At 36.7% G+C, this 16,882-nt stretch overlaps 1 protein-coding gene across 2 annotated transcripts; it reads left to right on the top strand.

Moving 5' to 3' along the window:
• On the top strand, positions 1-16,826 carry LOC124219315 (endothelin-converting enzyme homolog). Of its 2 annotated transcripts, XM_046626695.2 has the most exons (20): positions 1-159; positions 1,340-1,514; positions 2,090-2,217; positions 3,653-3,715; positions 3,827-3,889; positions 4,001-4,063; positions 4,219-4,415; positions 5,080-5,184; positions 5,274-5,385; positions 10,002-10,224; positions 10,378-10,503; positions 10,586-10,690; positions 10,791-10,973; positions 13,265-13,393; positions 13,491-13,655; positions 13,744-13,844; positions 13,974-14,167; positions 14,657-14,826; positions 15,373-15,534; positions 15,813-16,826. In XM_046626695.2, exons 2-20 carry the CDS (start codon positions 1,374-1,376, stop codon positions 16,041-16,043), a joined length of 2,661 nt encoding a protein of 886 aa, XP_046482651.1. In that variant the 5' UTR covers positions 1-159; positions 1,340-1,373; the 3' UTR covers positions 16,044-16,826. The 2 variants fall into 2 exon arrangements, with proteins under 2 accessions (XP_046482651.1, XP_046482652.1); XM_046626696.2 differs by lacking the exon at positions 3,827-3,889.
• The last annotated feature ends 56 nt before the right edge of the window (positions 16,827-16,882 follow it).

Raw genomic sequence — 16,882 nt, 5'->3', positions numbered from 1 at the left:
TTTTCCTGTTGATTAGCACTTCGAAGAGAGTCAGTCGAAATCGGTAGCTCGAACCGAAAACAGCAAAGGTTCCATCTATTTCTACCTTGCAGAAAAATATTGCGTGCAAGTCGGCTCAAGGCAAGAAGAAACTTGATGCGGGAATCTCCAGAGAATTACGTGAGTCAATAACGATGAGTATTCGGTAATATATTGTCTAACAAGGAGGAAAACTTGGTCTTTTCCGGCCAAGCGTAAGTTTGCAATATGAGTCGCACGTGAGCCGAAGATGAATATTACAAATATGCGAGGTGACAAAAACCGTTGCCTCCTTTTTGCACACGATTCTTTATGGTATCTATAACAAGCTCGAGTATGTAACGCGTTTTTCCACCAAGCACTAAATTCAAGTTGGAGTCGCGTGATGTCAGATTTGTTAGCGACAGCGCATGCGCCGAGTACTGAAAAGACCGCTTTCAACTCCGAGTACTTAACCCTTCTTTACGGCACAGTGTTTGATGTATGAGACACCTTTTTCGAATCGGTCATTCAAGATGTACTGAATTACATTCAATTTTTGAGATATTGCTGTCATTTTTTTTTTTCATAATTGAACTTCTAAGATATCGATATTGACGTTTTAAGAGGGATTATAATTATTTCGCGAATATGGTAAGCGCTATTAATAAACAAAGTGTTGACAATGCCTGTTTTTACAGAATATAAATGTAATTGTGGGAAGGTTCTGGGGACTAGAAAAGTGGAACTCGGTAATCCTGGATTTTTGGGGTCGCTGAAAATCAATCCGACGTCCAACTTCCAAAATTGAAAACATCGGATCCAATGTTTTTTGGTCACATGGGAGTTTTCCGGGTTGCTGAAAACTAATCCAAGGTTGGGATTTTAAAATTCAAAATGGTGGATCCTATACGGTGGACTTGAAGTATGAAAACTTATCCGATTTGCTTGAAATTTGTCACTCGGTGGTTTTCCCAGTCTATGAAAGCGAATCCAACCTCAAAATTACGAAATTCAATATTCTCAGTCCGCCATATCAGATTCGTAATTTTGAATTTTGAAAACTTCTCAAATCTGATCCCATTTTTGAAATTAGCGACCTTGAGAACCCTCATATACCCGGATTCAAGGAATTTGACAGCAAGGAAAAATGCATGTTTCGAAGGGTTAAAAGTGTTCCTTTTAGTACTCCGCGCATGCGCATTCGCAGACGCACTCCACCCTAATAGAAACGGATACTTTGCGTACTGAAAACACGCGTGAAAGAACGCGTAAAACATGCTTGCGTTGTATAAATGTTATGTCTTGGCAGAATAAATCGTATAAGAATAATTTTGTACAGACGTGAAGAACAGGCGGAGTGCTAACTGTAACAGATGTCTGCACTTTTTCGAACACACAACATGACCACGTCAGCAAAAGCCACTTCAAAAAATGCTCGGCCGTTCAACGGAAGTTGGAATCTTTGGCAAATCACGCTATCGATATTAATCGTTTTTGCTGTCACACAAACAGAGGTATGAATGATAAAGTTTTAAAATCAAACTAACAGCACGCAATGACTCATCGAAGTGACACAATTTCTCGAATAATTCACATAGTACTTATTCAACACACCTGTGTCACAATATCTGAACAGTTCGGATTTCATTTCAAATATGCAACTTTTTATCATTTCATTTTTCGGATTTCACTTTTACATTACGGTTTATCTTAATTCTGAAATTTGGTAAACGTGCGAATTTATCGATCTTTCAACTTAAACTTTACTCTTTACTTTTCAAAGATTACATTCAATGTCCTGTGGAGAATAATTTTTACAGTCACACAATTCGTTCGACTGAGTTCTTCTGAAAATTATCTGGATATTTTGTCACACGGACGTAAAATACAAATCGAAGTTTCGCGTTTCCCACCGAATGATTCGATAAATTGGAATTTATCCGAGTTCGAATTGAAATATTCGAAGACTCACGTGACTCGGAAAATGAATTACATGACACGCTTTCTCCACTCTGCATAATCGACGAGCAACTGCTCATTTGCGAACGTTTACTAATGTCAATTGCTTATCATCTGAATTTTTTTTCAGACTCGACCAAAGACCGGATATCATAGAATATCTTACATTCCAAACAGAACGAGCCCTCAAATATATGATCTACATATATCCATCGATTTGAAGCTTCATCTACCGACCGATGATCAGATTTACATAGCGTGAGAATACGATTGTACGGAAATATACAAGTAGATCGCTAGAAAATGAGCGTGTTCTAATTTTTTTTATACCTCGACAACTGGTTATTCAATTCAACTGTGAGTCCATTCATTCAAGAGTATATGGATCGAGCCCAATTGACGACTTTTTTCATCGAAATAAACTACCAGAAGCTATTGTCACTGACGTCTTCAATAACGTCGATCATTTCACTCGGTGATATTTTTTTTGCCCCTCCCACAATATCTCAAAAACTGTCCAACCGATTTACTTCGAATTCCGAGACGGTATTCTTATCTCTTTCTCAAGATCAGACTATTTAAAATTGTCTTATTTTCGCTTCATTCGTCTTGTCAACGAAATGAAGAAGTCATTAATTTCAAATCTAAGTAAAGAGGATGGTACTGTCCCGAAATACTGTCTCCAAGTTTGAAGAATATTTTTGAGCTACCGTGGACACCGCAGAACAAGCTACTAAGCGAAACGGTTGCCGTTCAGTTTATACGATGACAAACCGCCGATTGGATAAATTTTCATTTTTCCAAAAATTACACGTTACAAAAATGATGTTTGACCAACATACTTTCGAATAAATCGAACACTCGTATTGTTGGAATAATTAGATAGCAAGGTATAAATTCACGAGCTCGTAAAGATTTTCAGCAATCTACTCTAACGTAACGTTTGTTTCTAACAAACATACGATTGTTCTTAGTCTTATTCAAATAATCAGAAAGAACACGAGAGAAACGGAAGATTTTTATCGTCGTTAAAAAAAAAACAATTATTGCTCCAACAAAACATTTCTTCACGGTTAGTGTAAAAAATATTTTATTACTGCAAATAATTATTTGTGTAGGCACCGGAAGATTGAGTGGGATCAACTGTACAGTGTAGATATTTCGAGACAAGAGAAGATTTGTTAACATCGAGTAAAATTTTTCTCAATCCACGGAGTATTTTTTTCCATATTCGGGAGATAACGAGTGTTTGGCTGAAGCGATTCGATTTTTTCCCGTGTATCGTATTACAAAGAGTTTCTAGACGCAAGAAAGTTATTACTGAATTATACATTTTCGCAAAATTACGTTAAAATCTTGTATAGTTTATCTCATCCATATACCGTGAACAAAAGTGTACAAGATGAAAACCAGATTGATTTATATAAAGATGAAAAATAATCTTGACTCACATTATAGCTATGCGATAATAGAAGAGGTGAGTTTAGCCGAGTCGATTTACAGCCCCGAAATTTTTTTATCGAAACTGCTGAATCAACGAGTAAATTTATTTGCGACGTATTTTGGTGCGCTGAATACGGTGGCGCAGTCCGTTTTCTACCGTCGCATTAGAGTTTCGAGATATTTTTATCGAATATTGTCATTTTTGACGGTAATTGCATACTGGCTTACTCACTCCATCTCCTGTCAACAGGGCAGACGGCGAATCTACACGGGAGACTACGATTACTGAAACACCGGACACTTTACCTTTAACGTGAGTTACCTCATTTGTTCATCATCAAAGTTCGTTGATAGTATAAAACATAGTCGTTTAGAGAATTCCTGATTAGCTAACTCGCTTACTTACTCCATCTCCTGTTAACAGGGTATGGGGCGAATCTATACAGGAGACTACGACTACTGAAACACCGGGCACTTCTCCTTTAACGTGAGTTACCTCATTTGTTCATCATCAAAGTTCGTTGATAGTATGAAACATAGTCGTTTAGAGAATTCCTGATTAGCTAACTCGCTTACTTACTCCATCTCCTGTTAACAGGGTATGGGGCGAATCTATACAGGAGACTACGACTACTGAAACACCGGACACTTCACCTTCAACGTGAGTTACCTCATTTATTCATCATGAACGTTCGTTAATTGTATAAAACGTAGCCGCTTAGAGAATTCGTGATCAGCTCACTAGCTTACTTTACGAAACTTTGTCTTGTAGTTCCTCGATTTTGTTACCTCATATACAACAACTGATACTTTCAGAAATCACATGCCACCTGTGACGTTATCTGAAGTTATGTCAAAAATGGCCAAAGGCACAGCGAGTCGAATTCTTTCCTACATGAACCATTCTTCCGATGCGTGTGATGATTTTTATGAATACGCTTGTGGAGAGTTCGAAGATAACCAGCTCACGATAGAAAATGACCTCGCAGAACAAGCAATGCAACGAATTTTCAGTAAATAATCTCACGTTATTATACAAGTTTACCATGAGAACGGAACTCAAACATAACACGACAGAAACGATATTCTGAGTCAATCATCCGACGTGCACTCAAATGAAGCATAATTCGATAGGATTTTTTCACTGTATTGGTACAGGTTTGATCTACTTCATTGACGCCGAAAATCGTTGTGTCTGGCTGTGTCACAATAATCGAAAATAATAAACTGTCTAAAAATGTAACATGTCGATGTATGACTGTTCCACGATAGATGCAAGATTACAATGCAATATCATGAGACATCTAATAAGTTCTCGATACGAAGCTTGCAATGACACGAGTCGAGGCCAGTCGTATGGATTTTTCGTCCACACATTTAACGAACATAAGTCGATGTAGAGTCTGAAAAATTCCTTTAGTGGAAGTAGTTTTGTATTTCATCGCCAATCGGCGATACCTAGTTGCAAAGGAAAAGACCAACGGGCGTGCAACTCGATCAATTGCATTAATTTAATGCGCCCAAAATTACACTACTATTGAACCGAAAAACGTGCTCGGTAGATCAGGCTTGTAGTTTTGGGTGGTATACTGAAACTTCTGGATAGGGCTGCAGTGTGCAGTACACACGTTTCTGTGTTAACGTTATCAACTGTTTTTGTTGTCTTCCATTTTCTAGCCGAGGCTCAAAAACGCCGAAGTGACGAACAGTCCTTTCTCGACTATTACGAAAGCTGCCTGAATTACGAAAAGACGACCAATCAGTCTGAAAGATTGGCAAACGGTAGGCAATTGAAACCTTACTGGACCGAATCAAATGGACGGCAGGTATTTTTGTACTTAGTAATAGGCATTGTTTTCATCACGTTGTAGTTCGACGAGCTGTACAAGAAATCGGACGTTTTAATTACACGGATAACATTGGGAAGGATGATACCCAACCTAAATTCATCGATACGCTCCGGAGACTTATCGAACGGAACAGGTGAGCTTACCATTAGTATTTCTACTGGCTAATCTTTGCCCGCTTGATCACAGGTGTGAAATATATCGTTTAAAAGGTAAGCAATAAGAAGAACGCCGTAGTCATTTATGAATCAAGCATAGGTATGTAAGTAGACCTTGGTTTGGATTATTAGGCTATTGACGCCACGTCGTGTCAATGAAAAATGTTAGCTTTAGACGTAAAAAAACACACGAAATCTTTTTAATCGTTCGAAAGTATGTTTCCAAATCTTGAAGAGTTTACGAGATTTATACGAAATTGGCAAAGCACTCGTCATGTTGGTGCATACATGACTAATTTTTATTACAGAATTCTGACAATCACTCCACGATAAATGCATCCATCACGGTGGTTGCTATACCTGATTATAAGAAATATTTCTCAGTCTAAATGCTAAAGTAATAATATCATCTCAGTGTTATCAAATTTTTGCGAGAAAATCGTAAATGAATGAGTTAGTGTAATTCCGACATATTTTGGTGCGCTGGATACGTTAGCGTTGCCCGTTCTTTTTCCATTGGTGAAAAATGGCATGTTTTTACGACAATTGTATTTTTAGTCCTATGATCTCCCAAACTGTTTCATAAAGTACGCTAAGAAAAATTGAAGTGTTCTTTTTCTCATCTAAAGAATGTCATACAATAGTATCATAAAATATTATTACTTTTCAACACCTCTCCTGATGTAAGAGAAGTATTAGTTTCAGTCGAAAATCAGGTTTGCTAATGTTAAGGAATCTTTACGTTTTCGAACCTCTACAATTCGAAAAACAGGTTTTTATAGAAGTGTCGGTCGGTCTGCCGGCCTGTTGGTCTGTCCGAAAAACTTCTGCAATGATTTTGAAAACAGCTCGATAAAAAGATCTATAAATTACAGATTTTCACAGCCTAAATGATTGCCATGAAAAATTTCCATATCCCTTTCAATTTGAACTTTCGGTTCTACCGGAAATGAATCGCTTTTTAATGTTTAACCGACAAACTTATACTTTTTCTTCTTCATTAAATTACATTATGTTTTTCCAAGTTTATATTTTTATTGGAAAAAAAAAATGTATGAATTTTTTGTTCTGTAGAAAATTTTTTATTCTTCTAAATTTTCTTTCAATACTTTTTCATTTCATTGTCAAGTCTCGGCAGTTTCAGATTTTTCGTTTAGCCGTTTTTGCGATCATCACGGCAGATTTTCGAACAGCCCGACAGACTCTCCATTCTCATAACGATGAAAAGTATCGCGAAAAAAAAAGATTTCCCGGCAGATTCTTTTTTAATTCCATCACGCCTACTAATAGCCGTAACAAAATATTTTTGACCCAAAAATTTCATATCTCTTACGATCGCAAATATAATCGTATTTTTCCCTGTTTGAAACGTTTCATCCAAGATGATTTCAGAGTGATAAGAGTATTTTCATTCGACTTAAATAGCAGCTTGACCCTTTCAGAACCCTTGACCATTGCAGTGGTTGTGCATTTTGAAAATTCAGAACAAATGCTTCTTTCAACAGAGATTTTTGTAAAGGATGGGTTTTGACAACATTTCCAATAACTATTTGAAAAACCACATATTGAAGACTATCCCTTCATTTGAGCATGTTTTCTAGTCGAAAAAGTGCAGCTTCAATAGTTAAAAAAAGAGATGCGTGTGACTTTTGTTTTTATTTCTACTTTTGTAGGCTATTTAATGTCAACTCTCTTTCTGGAAACAACATTTATGCTTCCAGGATAGCCTCAAACGTCATGAAAAAATAGATAAGCTTGGCAACAATTAATGCAAAGATTCTGTTATGAGAAAAAAAAAGATTTATTATACATATATGGTCATTAGGGAGTGCCAGAAATTATTTTTTTCAAACACGCAACAAAATTTCAGTGAATCATCTGAAATAGAATATCTCGACCAAATATGAGCTCAAAATATTGATATTTAGAGGTGCCTATTTAATTTTTTCCATTTTGTATTTAAATAACACGTAAAAAAATCGGAATTTTGTTTTTCTTTTGTAAACTATTATAAACTATCTAAACGCAGATTCTTAAAGGAAATTTCACGCTCTATAAAAAAGTACTGAGATAAAATTTTCCTAACGCTAACCAATTAAGATATATTCGTCTGTAAACATTGAGTCATCTTGAATATCTTCTGATCAGTTAAAGCGAGGAAAATTCTATCTCAGAACTTTTAATATAGTGTGAAATTTCCCATAAGAATCTGTATTTACGTAGTTTATAAGTCGAGCCGTTTACGAGAAAATAAATTGAAAATCCTCCTATTTTTCTAACAATAAGTGTTATTCAAATGGAAATTGGAAATAATAAAATAGGCGTCTCTAAATATCCATATTAAGAGCTCATGTTTGGCTGAGATATTCTATTTGAGATGCTCTACCAGAATTTTGATGCGCGTTTGGGAAAATAATTATTTTTTTTCGGCACACCCTAGTGGTCATCATATGTGCACGTAAGAAAAACATGTAACGATATTTATTTAACATGCAGAACGCACTTGTAAAGAAATAAATGCTATTCAAGGATTATAATTAAAAGTAATAAGCTCTCGGGTTGGACACATTATTTCAATCGATTGTTTATCATTTTTCCTGCTTCAATATTTTTTCCGAAGCATCAATATGTTTTCGAATTATCCGATCGCTTAATTAACAATTTTCCCAACATCACAAATTATATAATAAAAGTAGTGATAGGAATATTAAATTTAAATTTTCTTCAAATCTTGCCAATGAACACTTCGTATCCATTAGAATGGACCGACGTTTAGCTTTTAATACAGGTTAAGGAAAATTCTGAAAAAGATTAGAAAGCTCATGTGAAAGATAGAGAATCGATACACGCCTAAGCAAATTTTATTCCAGCGATAGATTCAATTCAGTTTTGAAAGGGTCAAGTGGTAAACTTTGACATAAAAAACGCAAATATTGTACCCTATTATAGCACGCATATCTATTACAATAATGTTGCGGGTTTCTTTTAGGTCACAAAGCAACATACATTTTTTTTACCGTACTTTATGAAGTGGTTTGGGAGATGATACGAGTCATAAAGTGCATTATTCGTAAAAAATTATAAGAGACCATTATTGCAGAGCGTTGAATTCACTACAAAAATATTTATCGGACATTTATGTACATCACCTCGTTACTGAGCTACAAATTTCAGAATTAAACTAAAACCATTTTCGATTATCAATCGAATGGAAAATGAAAAATGGCGTTCATGAACCACTAAATGTCAACATCAAGGGCTCAAATTTTCACTGGCATCTTATTTCCGCTTCCTACAACTATGAAACGTGTGACTTGGAATAAAAGCTTCGTAAATTTTTTTTGAACCGGTCTAGTATATGCGATATACATATACATATATATACGGCACTTTATTATCTTCATTCTTCCATCGGAGAACCAAAAACACTTTTTTACACCAGGTCCCGCCAGGTAACGTCGTCTACAGGTAAGAGCATTGAGGTTGCAGGAGGGGATGAGTCTATAGACTTGAGGTGGTCATGTCCGGTTACATGCCTCAGTTTTATTTATTAGAAATAATTTTCTTTTCGTTGTTTGTCTTGCACAAAGGAAAGTGGGAATAGAATGAACATTTTAAGGTTCGGTGGTATCTAGCTTGGAAACTATTCATAGGAAAGGGCCGTGCCTGTGAAGGCTTTTGTTCAGAATGCCAAGATCTATAACATATCAAAAATCCAGACGATTCCACTAAAACCCAATTCCTGTAGGATTATTGCGGGACTCAAATGGTAGCCCTGTATTGCAAACACATCGACACAACATGTTCATGATACATGAATCATCTCATGTACTGTATTAAACTTGAACTTTTCGCGAAAAAATATGCTTTTCCTGTGTTTATTAGAGATTGCTATCAAACTACGGTCAATGAATGTTCAGAATTTGAAATAATTTGGTATTACTCTAGCTGAAAATACGTGACCAAAGGTGTGATAAAATCGAGGTAAAGGCACTTTTCACATGCATGCTCATCAGGGTGGTTAAAAAAAAAAAATTTTGTCCGCTCTTACCACTTCAGATGTTAGTGTTTGTCGCTCTTTCAGTGTTTACTTCCCATGTTAAATGAATGACCTGTTAAATTTGAGGGGTGGGGTGCAAAAATGCGAAAGACCAAAAAGTCGACGGGACGAAATCCCGAAAATTAAACTGCCGACAGTTAAAAACGTAGAAAGACCAAAAATACGAAAAGACGACTTGTAGAAGGATAAAAATTGAGAACGCAAAAATGTATAAATAAATGTATACTAACATTTTTTTTTTTTTTCTTTTGAGAACGAGAATTTTGACCCCCACCCGACTTAAGCTGGAGAGCTCATCTGTTGGGAGGACTTTTTTCTATCAAGCACTAACATTTGAGGGGGTAAGAGCAGAAAAGGTTTTTTTTTAACCACCCTAATGGTCGTACAGTTACATCCGAAACGCATTAAAGTTATAACATTTGAATTCTCGAGTCACTTCTGACTACAAGTCAACGCAATCGCGGATGGAATGCAAGTTTCGTTGTTAGAAAAAAATCTAAAACCTATCGAGTAAGCATGAGGTCTGATTCGCAGCGCCCTCTTATTCGACATTACTCCAGACCTCGCTGTAAACGAAGGGAATTGTGACACAGAGCCAGAAACAATTCAGTTTACCTGGAAAATTGGGCCACTGATGAGCAAAACTGACCCCTACACGAATAAAAGAGCAGAGGAATGCTATAAACAGCAGGAATCGGTGAGAAACGGACCGGAAGTGAATTTGACAGAAGTCTACGGAACTTACAAAGAGTGCAAGGTGAGATTAAGTATGCCTTCGATACCTGGTTTTTACATAATACAATACAATAGCACGATTACTTATCTTATACGTACATGCGATACTGGAATGACTGGTAATTATATTACCTGTAACAGTAAATTTAACCCTTGAAGTAAACTTTGTTGACAGAACTACTTGGGCACCTTTACAACGTCCATCAAAGATAGCGTGAAAAAAATTTTCGGAACGGATTATGATCGATCGGAGCAAATCGGGGTTGACGTTGAGAAGCTGATTGAACCTTTCCTTGTGCCGGCATGTATCTCATTTTTTGATTCCATACGTGTGCAATGATCGTCTATAATATGTCATCTATAACGGTGATTCTGCATTGCAGGAGATGGATGAAGATGAAATCCGTAAGGCCTACGCAACCAAGAATTATATCTTGAAGGGTGACGATGACCTCTATGTCAGATTGGCACGTAAACAATCGCCATTCGTAAGTAAATTACAGAGAATTCTACACATTGCAGCAGAGGAAAAAAATAAGAATCCGATGATATATCGAAGAATTTCATCAAACATCGTTACTCTTGTAGCTTGATTTCACGAAACTACTACCACCTCGAGCAAATGTGGAGAGAAAACTCTGGCATGGTTATCTTCTTAAAGACCTTATTCGAGCTGTAAAGAATGTCACCTTTCGAAGCCATCAGATTGGTGACGAAACGTGGATAAATGATGCTCTCCTCGCAATTTACGCTCACGATGTCTATCACGAGGTAAGTTTCGTCATTTGATGAGGGGCCGTTGGAGATCGAAATGCTTGGGGTGAAGAGTCTGTATCGTGATGATTCAAAACTATTATCTCGTGTTTGATAGCTTGAAGTCATAAGCGCCAAAATGTGATTTTTCGGACGAAGGGTCACCTCGTGTTTTTTCACTGATTCCGACAAAAATTATGAACAAATCCATGAACAAGTTAGCATCAATGATCCGAAAACTCGAAAGCAAAAGGTTGTCTATAGGCCAATAGAGTGTGCTGTGCAGTAGATCCACCAGACAATAATTTGTTGTTACCTTTATCGCTTTTTTTACAAAGAATATATTTATATAAGTATATAAGTTTATTAAACATTTTTGGTGAAACCATTATGAAAACTTCTCAACACTGTTCGATCTATTTCTTTACATAATACGGACTACCTTTTGTCAATAACTTGTCAATCTTTCAATATCGACATTTTTGATCACACTTTTCGAATTTCGCCGATTTTCAGAAAAAAAAAAATAATAATATCCAGTTCGAATTTCTAACTACAAATTCAGATTCGTGATTAACGATTAAAAAGACCTCAGGTACCATATTACATGAAAATATAACGATTTTTTATTTTCAACCACTATAATGGATCCACCGACACCAATTTTGAAAGTCTGAGCTCGGATTCGTTGTCAATGACCCAAAAGACCTCCACCTACTAATTTCTACCAAAATCCGAATATTTTTAGATTTTTTTCCACCATATTGGATACACCATTTTGGATTTCGTAAATCTGACCTCAGATTCATGATCAGCCACCCAACAAACCTTACGGTACCAATTTTCAATCGAATCCATTAGGGGGGGGGGGGGGGGGGGGTAAGGGTTTCAGCATAAAAAAAAACACTTTTTTGTGATTTTTTTTTAAAAGTATGGATTGAGCAAATTTACTCAAACTTTTTGTACATTATTAAGTATACTTTGAAAAATATTCTGTAATTTTTTCATGCGGAAATATTGAAAAACAAGCCAGTGACAGAGCTTGCCCCAGAACGTCTTAGAAAAAAAACAACTTGCGTTGTTCACTATATCTCGTTCGGAAATTATCTGAAAACGAAAACCATTAAAATTTAGTCAAAGTACCATCAAATCCTCCCCCCAAAGTTCTATAATTTTTTGTTTTTTTTCATTTAAAAATTTTTTGTCACCATCTAAAGTGTAAACTTCTATTTTCCACGGAAAATTCCGCCATTTTGTGAGTGGGAAACCCCCTTAATGTAAAACAAAAAATTTAAGTAAACGTTGGGGGGAGGTATTTTATATGTAGAAAATGTGTACCAAGTTTGAAATGAATCGGTCAAGTAGTTTTAAATGGCAGTGAACACGGACTTTGAAAAAGCAGTTTTGAGAAAAAATCAAAAGCGCACGATCGAACGTACAACGACAAACTGACGCTCGTCTCTCGTTTTAAAATATTGTACAGTGTATAGTATGTACATACAAATATAAAATATGTCTTTATGGCTTTACTTACCTGTCTTTACTGAATGAAATATTCTCGAAACAGGATAATGGATCAGAACGATAGAAGTGAATAAGCTGTATACCTGCTGTCAGAACTATAGTGTTAAAGGGCAGGAGACTAACTAGACAATAACTTCAAGAGTTTTACTCAGAGCGATTTAAAATTTTGGGAATATATTCGTAAAATGTTTAACAATAAGATAAGACAAAAAAAAATTCGATTTTTCGAAAGTGCAAACCTTTACCCCCCCCCCCCCCCCCCCCCCCTTAATTCATTCTCAAGATATCATTTTTATTTTATATTTTGGAATTTTCTCATTTAAATCATTTGACGACTGAAACGATCAAAGCCAAAATTTAATCAGCTCGAAGTTTGAAGAAGCCGCGTCGACTGGACCAAACTAATTGAAATCCGGTAACTCGCTCTCGAGATACCGTCGGACGAAATAACTGATCACACAGATGCATACATAAAACATACATCCACACATATATACGCCCATCCGAAAATGGTTGCATGTCATTTTCTACATCTCGTAACGTCGAGATCTATTGAAAACTCACCTTTTTGTTTTCGGGGTAATTCCGATTACTTCCTTTCTTATCTGAGAACAAGGAAACGGGAAATTCAAAAATTTATACCACCTTTCCTCTTCACGAACACTAAAAGCCCGTCTAATTTTAAGCCTACGACCTTAAGTAATTAGAAACGCGATGTAATATTAGTTTCGACTTGAAACCAACTTATTTCGTACAATTTCCGGATTTTGTTTTTTTTCTCGCAGTTTGTTGCTCCGCGCCACGATGTCGAAAATTACTGCAAGCGACTAACAACTAACCTGATGAAGACGCATGCATCCAGTTTATACATGTCATCATTCAAAAGCGAGGAACTCAAGGTCATGGACAGAACGGTAAGCGAATAAAGCCTTCGAATTCTGCGACGTTCAAAACATATAATTCACGATGCATCGATCTGATTGTGAACCAAGATTGTTGTTGTGGCTTCAGGTGACCGAAATGTTTGAAAAATTAAGGAAAACATTGGAGTCGAATGTGTTGAAACAGAAATGGATTGAGAAGAAGAGCAAAGAGGCAATTTTGAAGAAAATCGCAAGTCTCTCAATCGCGACACCCGCCCACCGAACCGATTATCATAACTCAAACGACAATGAGGTACGCAACATCAAACCGCAGACACCTTCCTTCGGATTGCGGGCTAGAACGGATTGTTTAAACCACAGACGTTATATTTTCTTCACAGATCGAACTCACAGGCGATTTTTTCAACGACACAATGGCGCTGCGGAAGATGTACAGAACGTTCATGTACGAGATGCTGGATAAACGGCCAAGCGAAGAAATGTATGCGTTTGCTTGGTTGACGATCATTTTTACGGTCCCCGCGATACGAAATCGATGATCAGTTTCGCAGGGAATATAAATTGTCCCGATCGGTCCGCATTGGTCTGAAAGTCGATTTTCGATTCACAGATGGACGTACTTCGCCCAACCGTACGACGCGTCGACTTCATCTATATACGAGCTCGAGAAAATAATTATACCGTTCGGAGCTGTAGATTGGCGCTTTTTGGACCGTTCCTACACCACCTCAACGCAGCATTTGGGGCTAGCTACTCTTGGAACGCTTATCGCCAATGAAATTGCTCATCATTTTGACTTCACAGGTACGTGACGCGTCGTGAGTACACTAAAAAAATGCTAGAGTCAAAACAACTACGTGATATACCTATGTGTACATTAGGCTGATTAAAAAAAAACGGCTAATTTTTTTTTTCAAAATCCTCACATAAAAACTTCCGAGAAGGTGTGAAAAGACGCCTGTAAAAAGCAGAGCCCTTAATATTATCATCAAGAGGTCGCGCATCGGGAATTTCTATTTCCCGTTTAAATAACACAGGAATAAATTTTTTTAAATTTTGCAATTTCGTATTTTTGCAACGGCTCATTGAATTAGCGGACCAAAGCATATTTTTGTAGGAAATTTGACGCTCTACAAAAAAAGTCCTTACAAAGTTTTCGATAGTCACACTCCTTCAAAAGTTATTCGACGTCAAAGTTGAACTTACAAAAAAATTCAATGTTTTTGTTTTTTTCGATGATACTATGAATCTTTTCTCATTATTTTGTTGTGACAGTTATTAATCTCTTTTCAGGCATAAATTACCTGAACGGTTGGAAAGGTAGGAGGGTGGCGCCTGTTTTCTGCTCTAACACGGATGATGATATAAATTACAGAAGCGACTACAAAAACCATTACCAAAATTTGAGGGGAAAAATGGACTCCATCTTCCTGCCATCGACTTCTCAAAATATTCATTACAGCGTAAGCCACAGACGTTCAGCATTGTCCGTTTTATTCATTGGTTAGACAAATCAAATATGGGGTCGTAGTAAAATAATTTTTTTTGCATTTCTGAAAATGTATTCTCTGAGCAAAGTTTGAATGACTCGGGTAAATCGTCAATAAATTATGATAAATCCCGACTGTCTAATTGCTAAAGTTGTGGATGATTTCAAAAAATTGTACCAAATCAGTTTTATGTAACAAGTCGTTCGTTAAAGTCTTTATCGAATTCACACCGGACGCATACTTTGAATGTTCTATAACTCGCCGGCACGAGTAAATGGATAGAATTGATTTTTTCAATACGCTCAATAATTATAATTTTGCTCGGATGCCCTAAGCGAGTGCCTTGTAGAATTCAATTCAATTTCGCTGGACTGTTGATTTGGTCAAACGAGTGTCATTACGCATGTAATAAGGAAAATGTCATAATTCAAAACATCATGTATTTTGTCATTGTAACCCCAATTTTTAATCTCATAAATAAAACCAGAATAAACTGTCTGGAATTGACTGAATTTGCAGATATCCGACCTCAGTCTCAATGAGAGATTCTCAGACGACGCCGGCCTGCGACTCGCCTACGATACGATGTTAAACTTACCCGCGGAAGCTAAAATACCATTGCCCTGGCTTTCGAACTCGGAATCCAACGAGATACAACAATTCTTCTTGGCCTATGCTCAGGTGCCTACCTAATTGACACTTGTAATACTTTTTTTTTATGCATGTGGTCGCTGTTCGTTGTATGTTCAACGTCTAAATTAGTCTAACGGGAAATGGTTAAGCTCCAACGGATGCTGAATACTGTATTCTCATAGAGAAATCACAGTACGTGCTGACAGAGGAACCGAGCAGTTGGTAAAGAGCAAAGATCATAGATCATTTTCGACTGATACGCACTACGCTTTTCATTGTTAAGCCTACCACTTGACCGCTCGTAATTGTTGTTCCAATATTTACAGATGCATTGCACAAAGAAGCCTCTCACAACATCCTTCAGATCGCTCTACGAAGACGAAAACTTGCCAAGCCGACTACGGATTGCGATAACTGCCGCCAATAACGAAGCCCTTGGAGAAGCCTGGCAGTGCAAAACGGGAACCAAAGTCCGCCCTGAGGAAAAAACATATAATTTTCCTCACCTCGACGGTATAGACTTCGGTCGTGAAACCGAAGCACTCCCACCTAATTAATGAGTTTATGTTTCATCTCAAGAAACAGCCGTTTGTGTCAAAAATATACCACTGAACTGTAAAAAATATCACTTCTATATAATTACTAGAAAATTCTATTGAGATTAGAGTAACGTTTCAATAACGGTTTATATATTGTTGGGGTTACATTAAAATTTGGTACGAGTACTCATTCAGTGTGATTGTAGTTATCAATACTATATTTTCTGCCTACTGCAACAGTTTTTTAATCAACTAAGGCCACAACATCAATTTTTCGTTGCATCAACATCTAATCACCGCAATAGTTACAAGAAGACATGGTACAGATGACCATAATCAGAGAGAACAGTACTCACCCTTGATTTTCTGGTTACAGTTACAAGATTATTTTTCATTTTGTACCCAGAAATATATTTTTGGTCAAGTTGAAAAATGAGAATAGTTAGGGACTGTACATTAAATGTGTAATATATATGAGAATCGATAACAAGTTCACAAAATTAACCAATTCGTGCAGTTCTGAGGGCATAAACATTGTCATCTGTCTTATAGAACCATTCGGCTCGTCAGAATCAGTCTGATTCCGTGGTTTCTGAAAAAAAAACAATCTGCCTTGAAGAGTTAGGAGATAATTTTTTCATTCTCCACGTTTTTAGTGCAATCGAAAGAACTATGAATAACATGTATCCGGTATCAGGAAGTATGGAACTGGGTTGCATGCGACATGAACACCCTTTAAGTTTTGATTTGCCCAAAATGGATATGCTTATGTGTCTGAAATAAACAAAAAGAGTTTAATTATTCCTCGATCAATAATTCATCCGGTAACAAATATTGAAAAAAGTATATTCTTGGAT

This window comes from Neodiprion pinetum, chromosome 5, assembly GCF_021155775.2.
Source record: "Neodiprion pinetum isolate iyNeoPine1 chromosome 5, iyNeoPine1.2, whole genome shotgun sequence".
Lineage (NCBI taxonomy): Eukaryota > Metazoa > Arthropoda > Insecta > Hymenoptera > Diprionidae > Neodiprion > Neodiprion pinetum.
This window is presented reverse-complemented; position numbering and strand designations above follow the sequence as displayed.

Excerpts from the sequence above, each read along its gene's own strand:
- LOC124219315 (XM_046626695.2), top strand. The coding sequence starts at position 1,374 with ATGTCTGCACTTTTTCGAACACACAACATGACCACGTCAGCAAAAGCC. Across the intron at positions 3,716-3,826 it reads CCGGACACTTTACCTTTAAC|GGTATGGGGCGAATCTATAC; the intron begins GTGAGTTACCTC and ends TCCTGTTAACAG. Across the intron at positions 4,416-5,079 it reads AGCAATGCAACGAATTTTCA|CCGAGGCTCAAAAACGCCGA; the intron begins GTAAATAATCTC and ends TCCATTTTCTAG.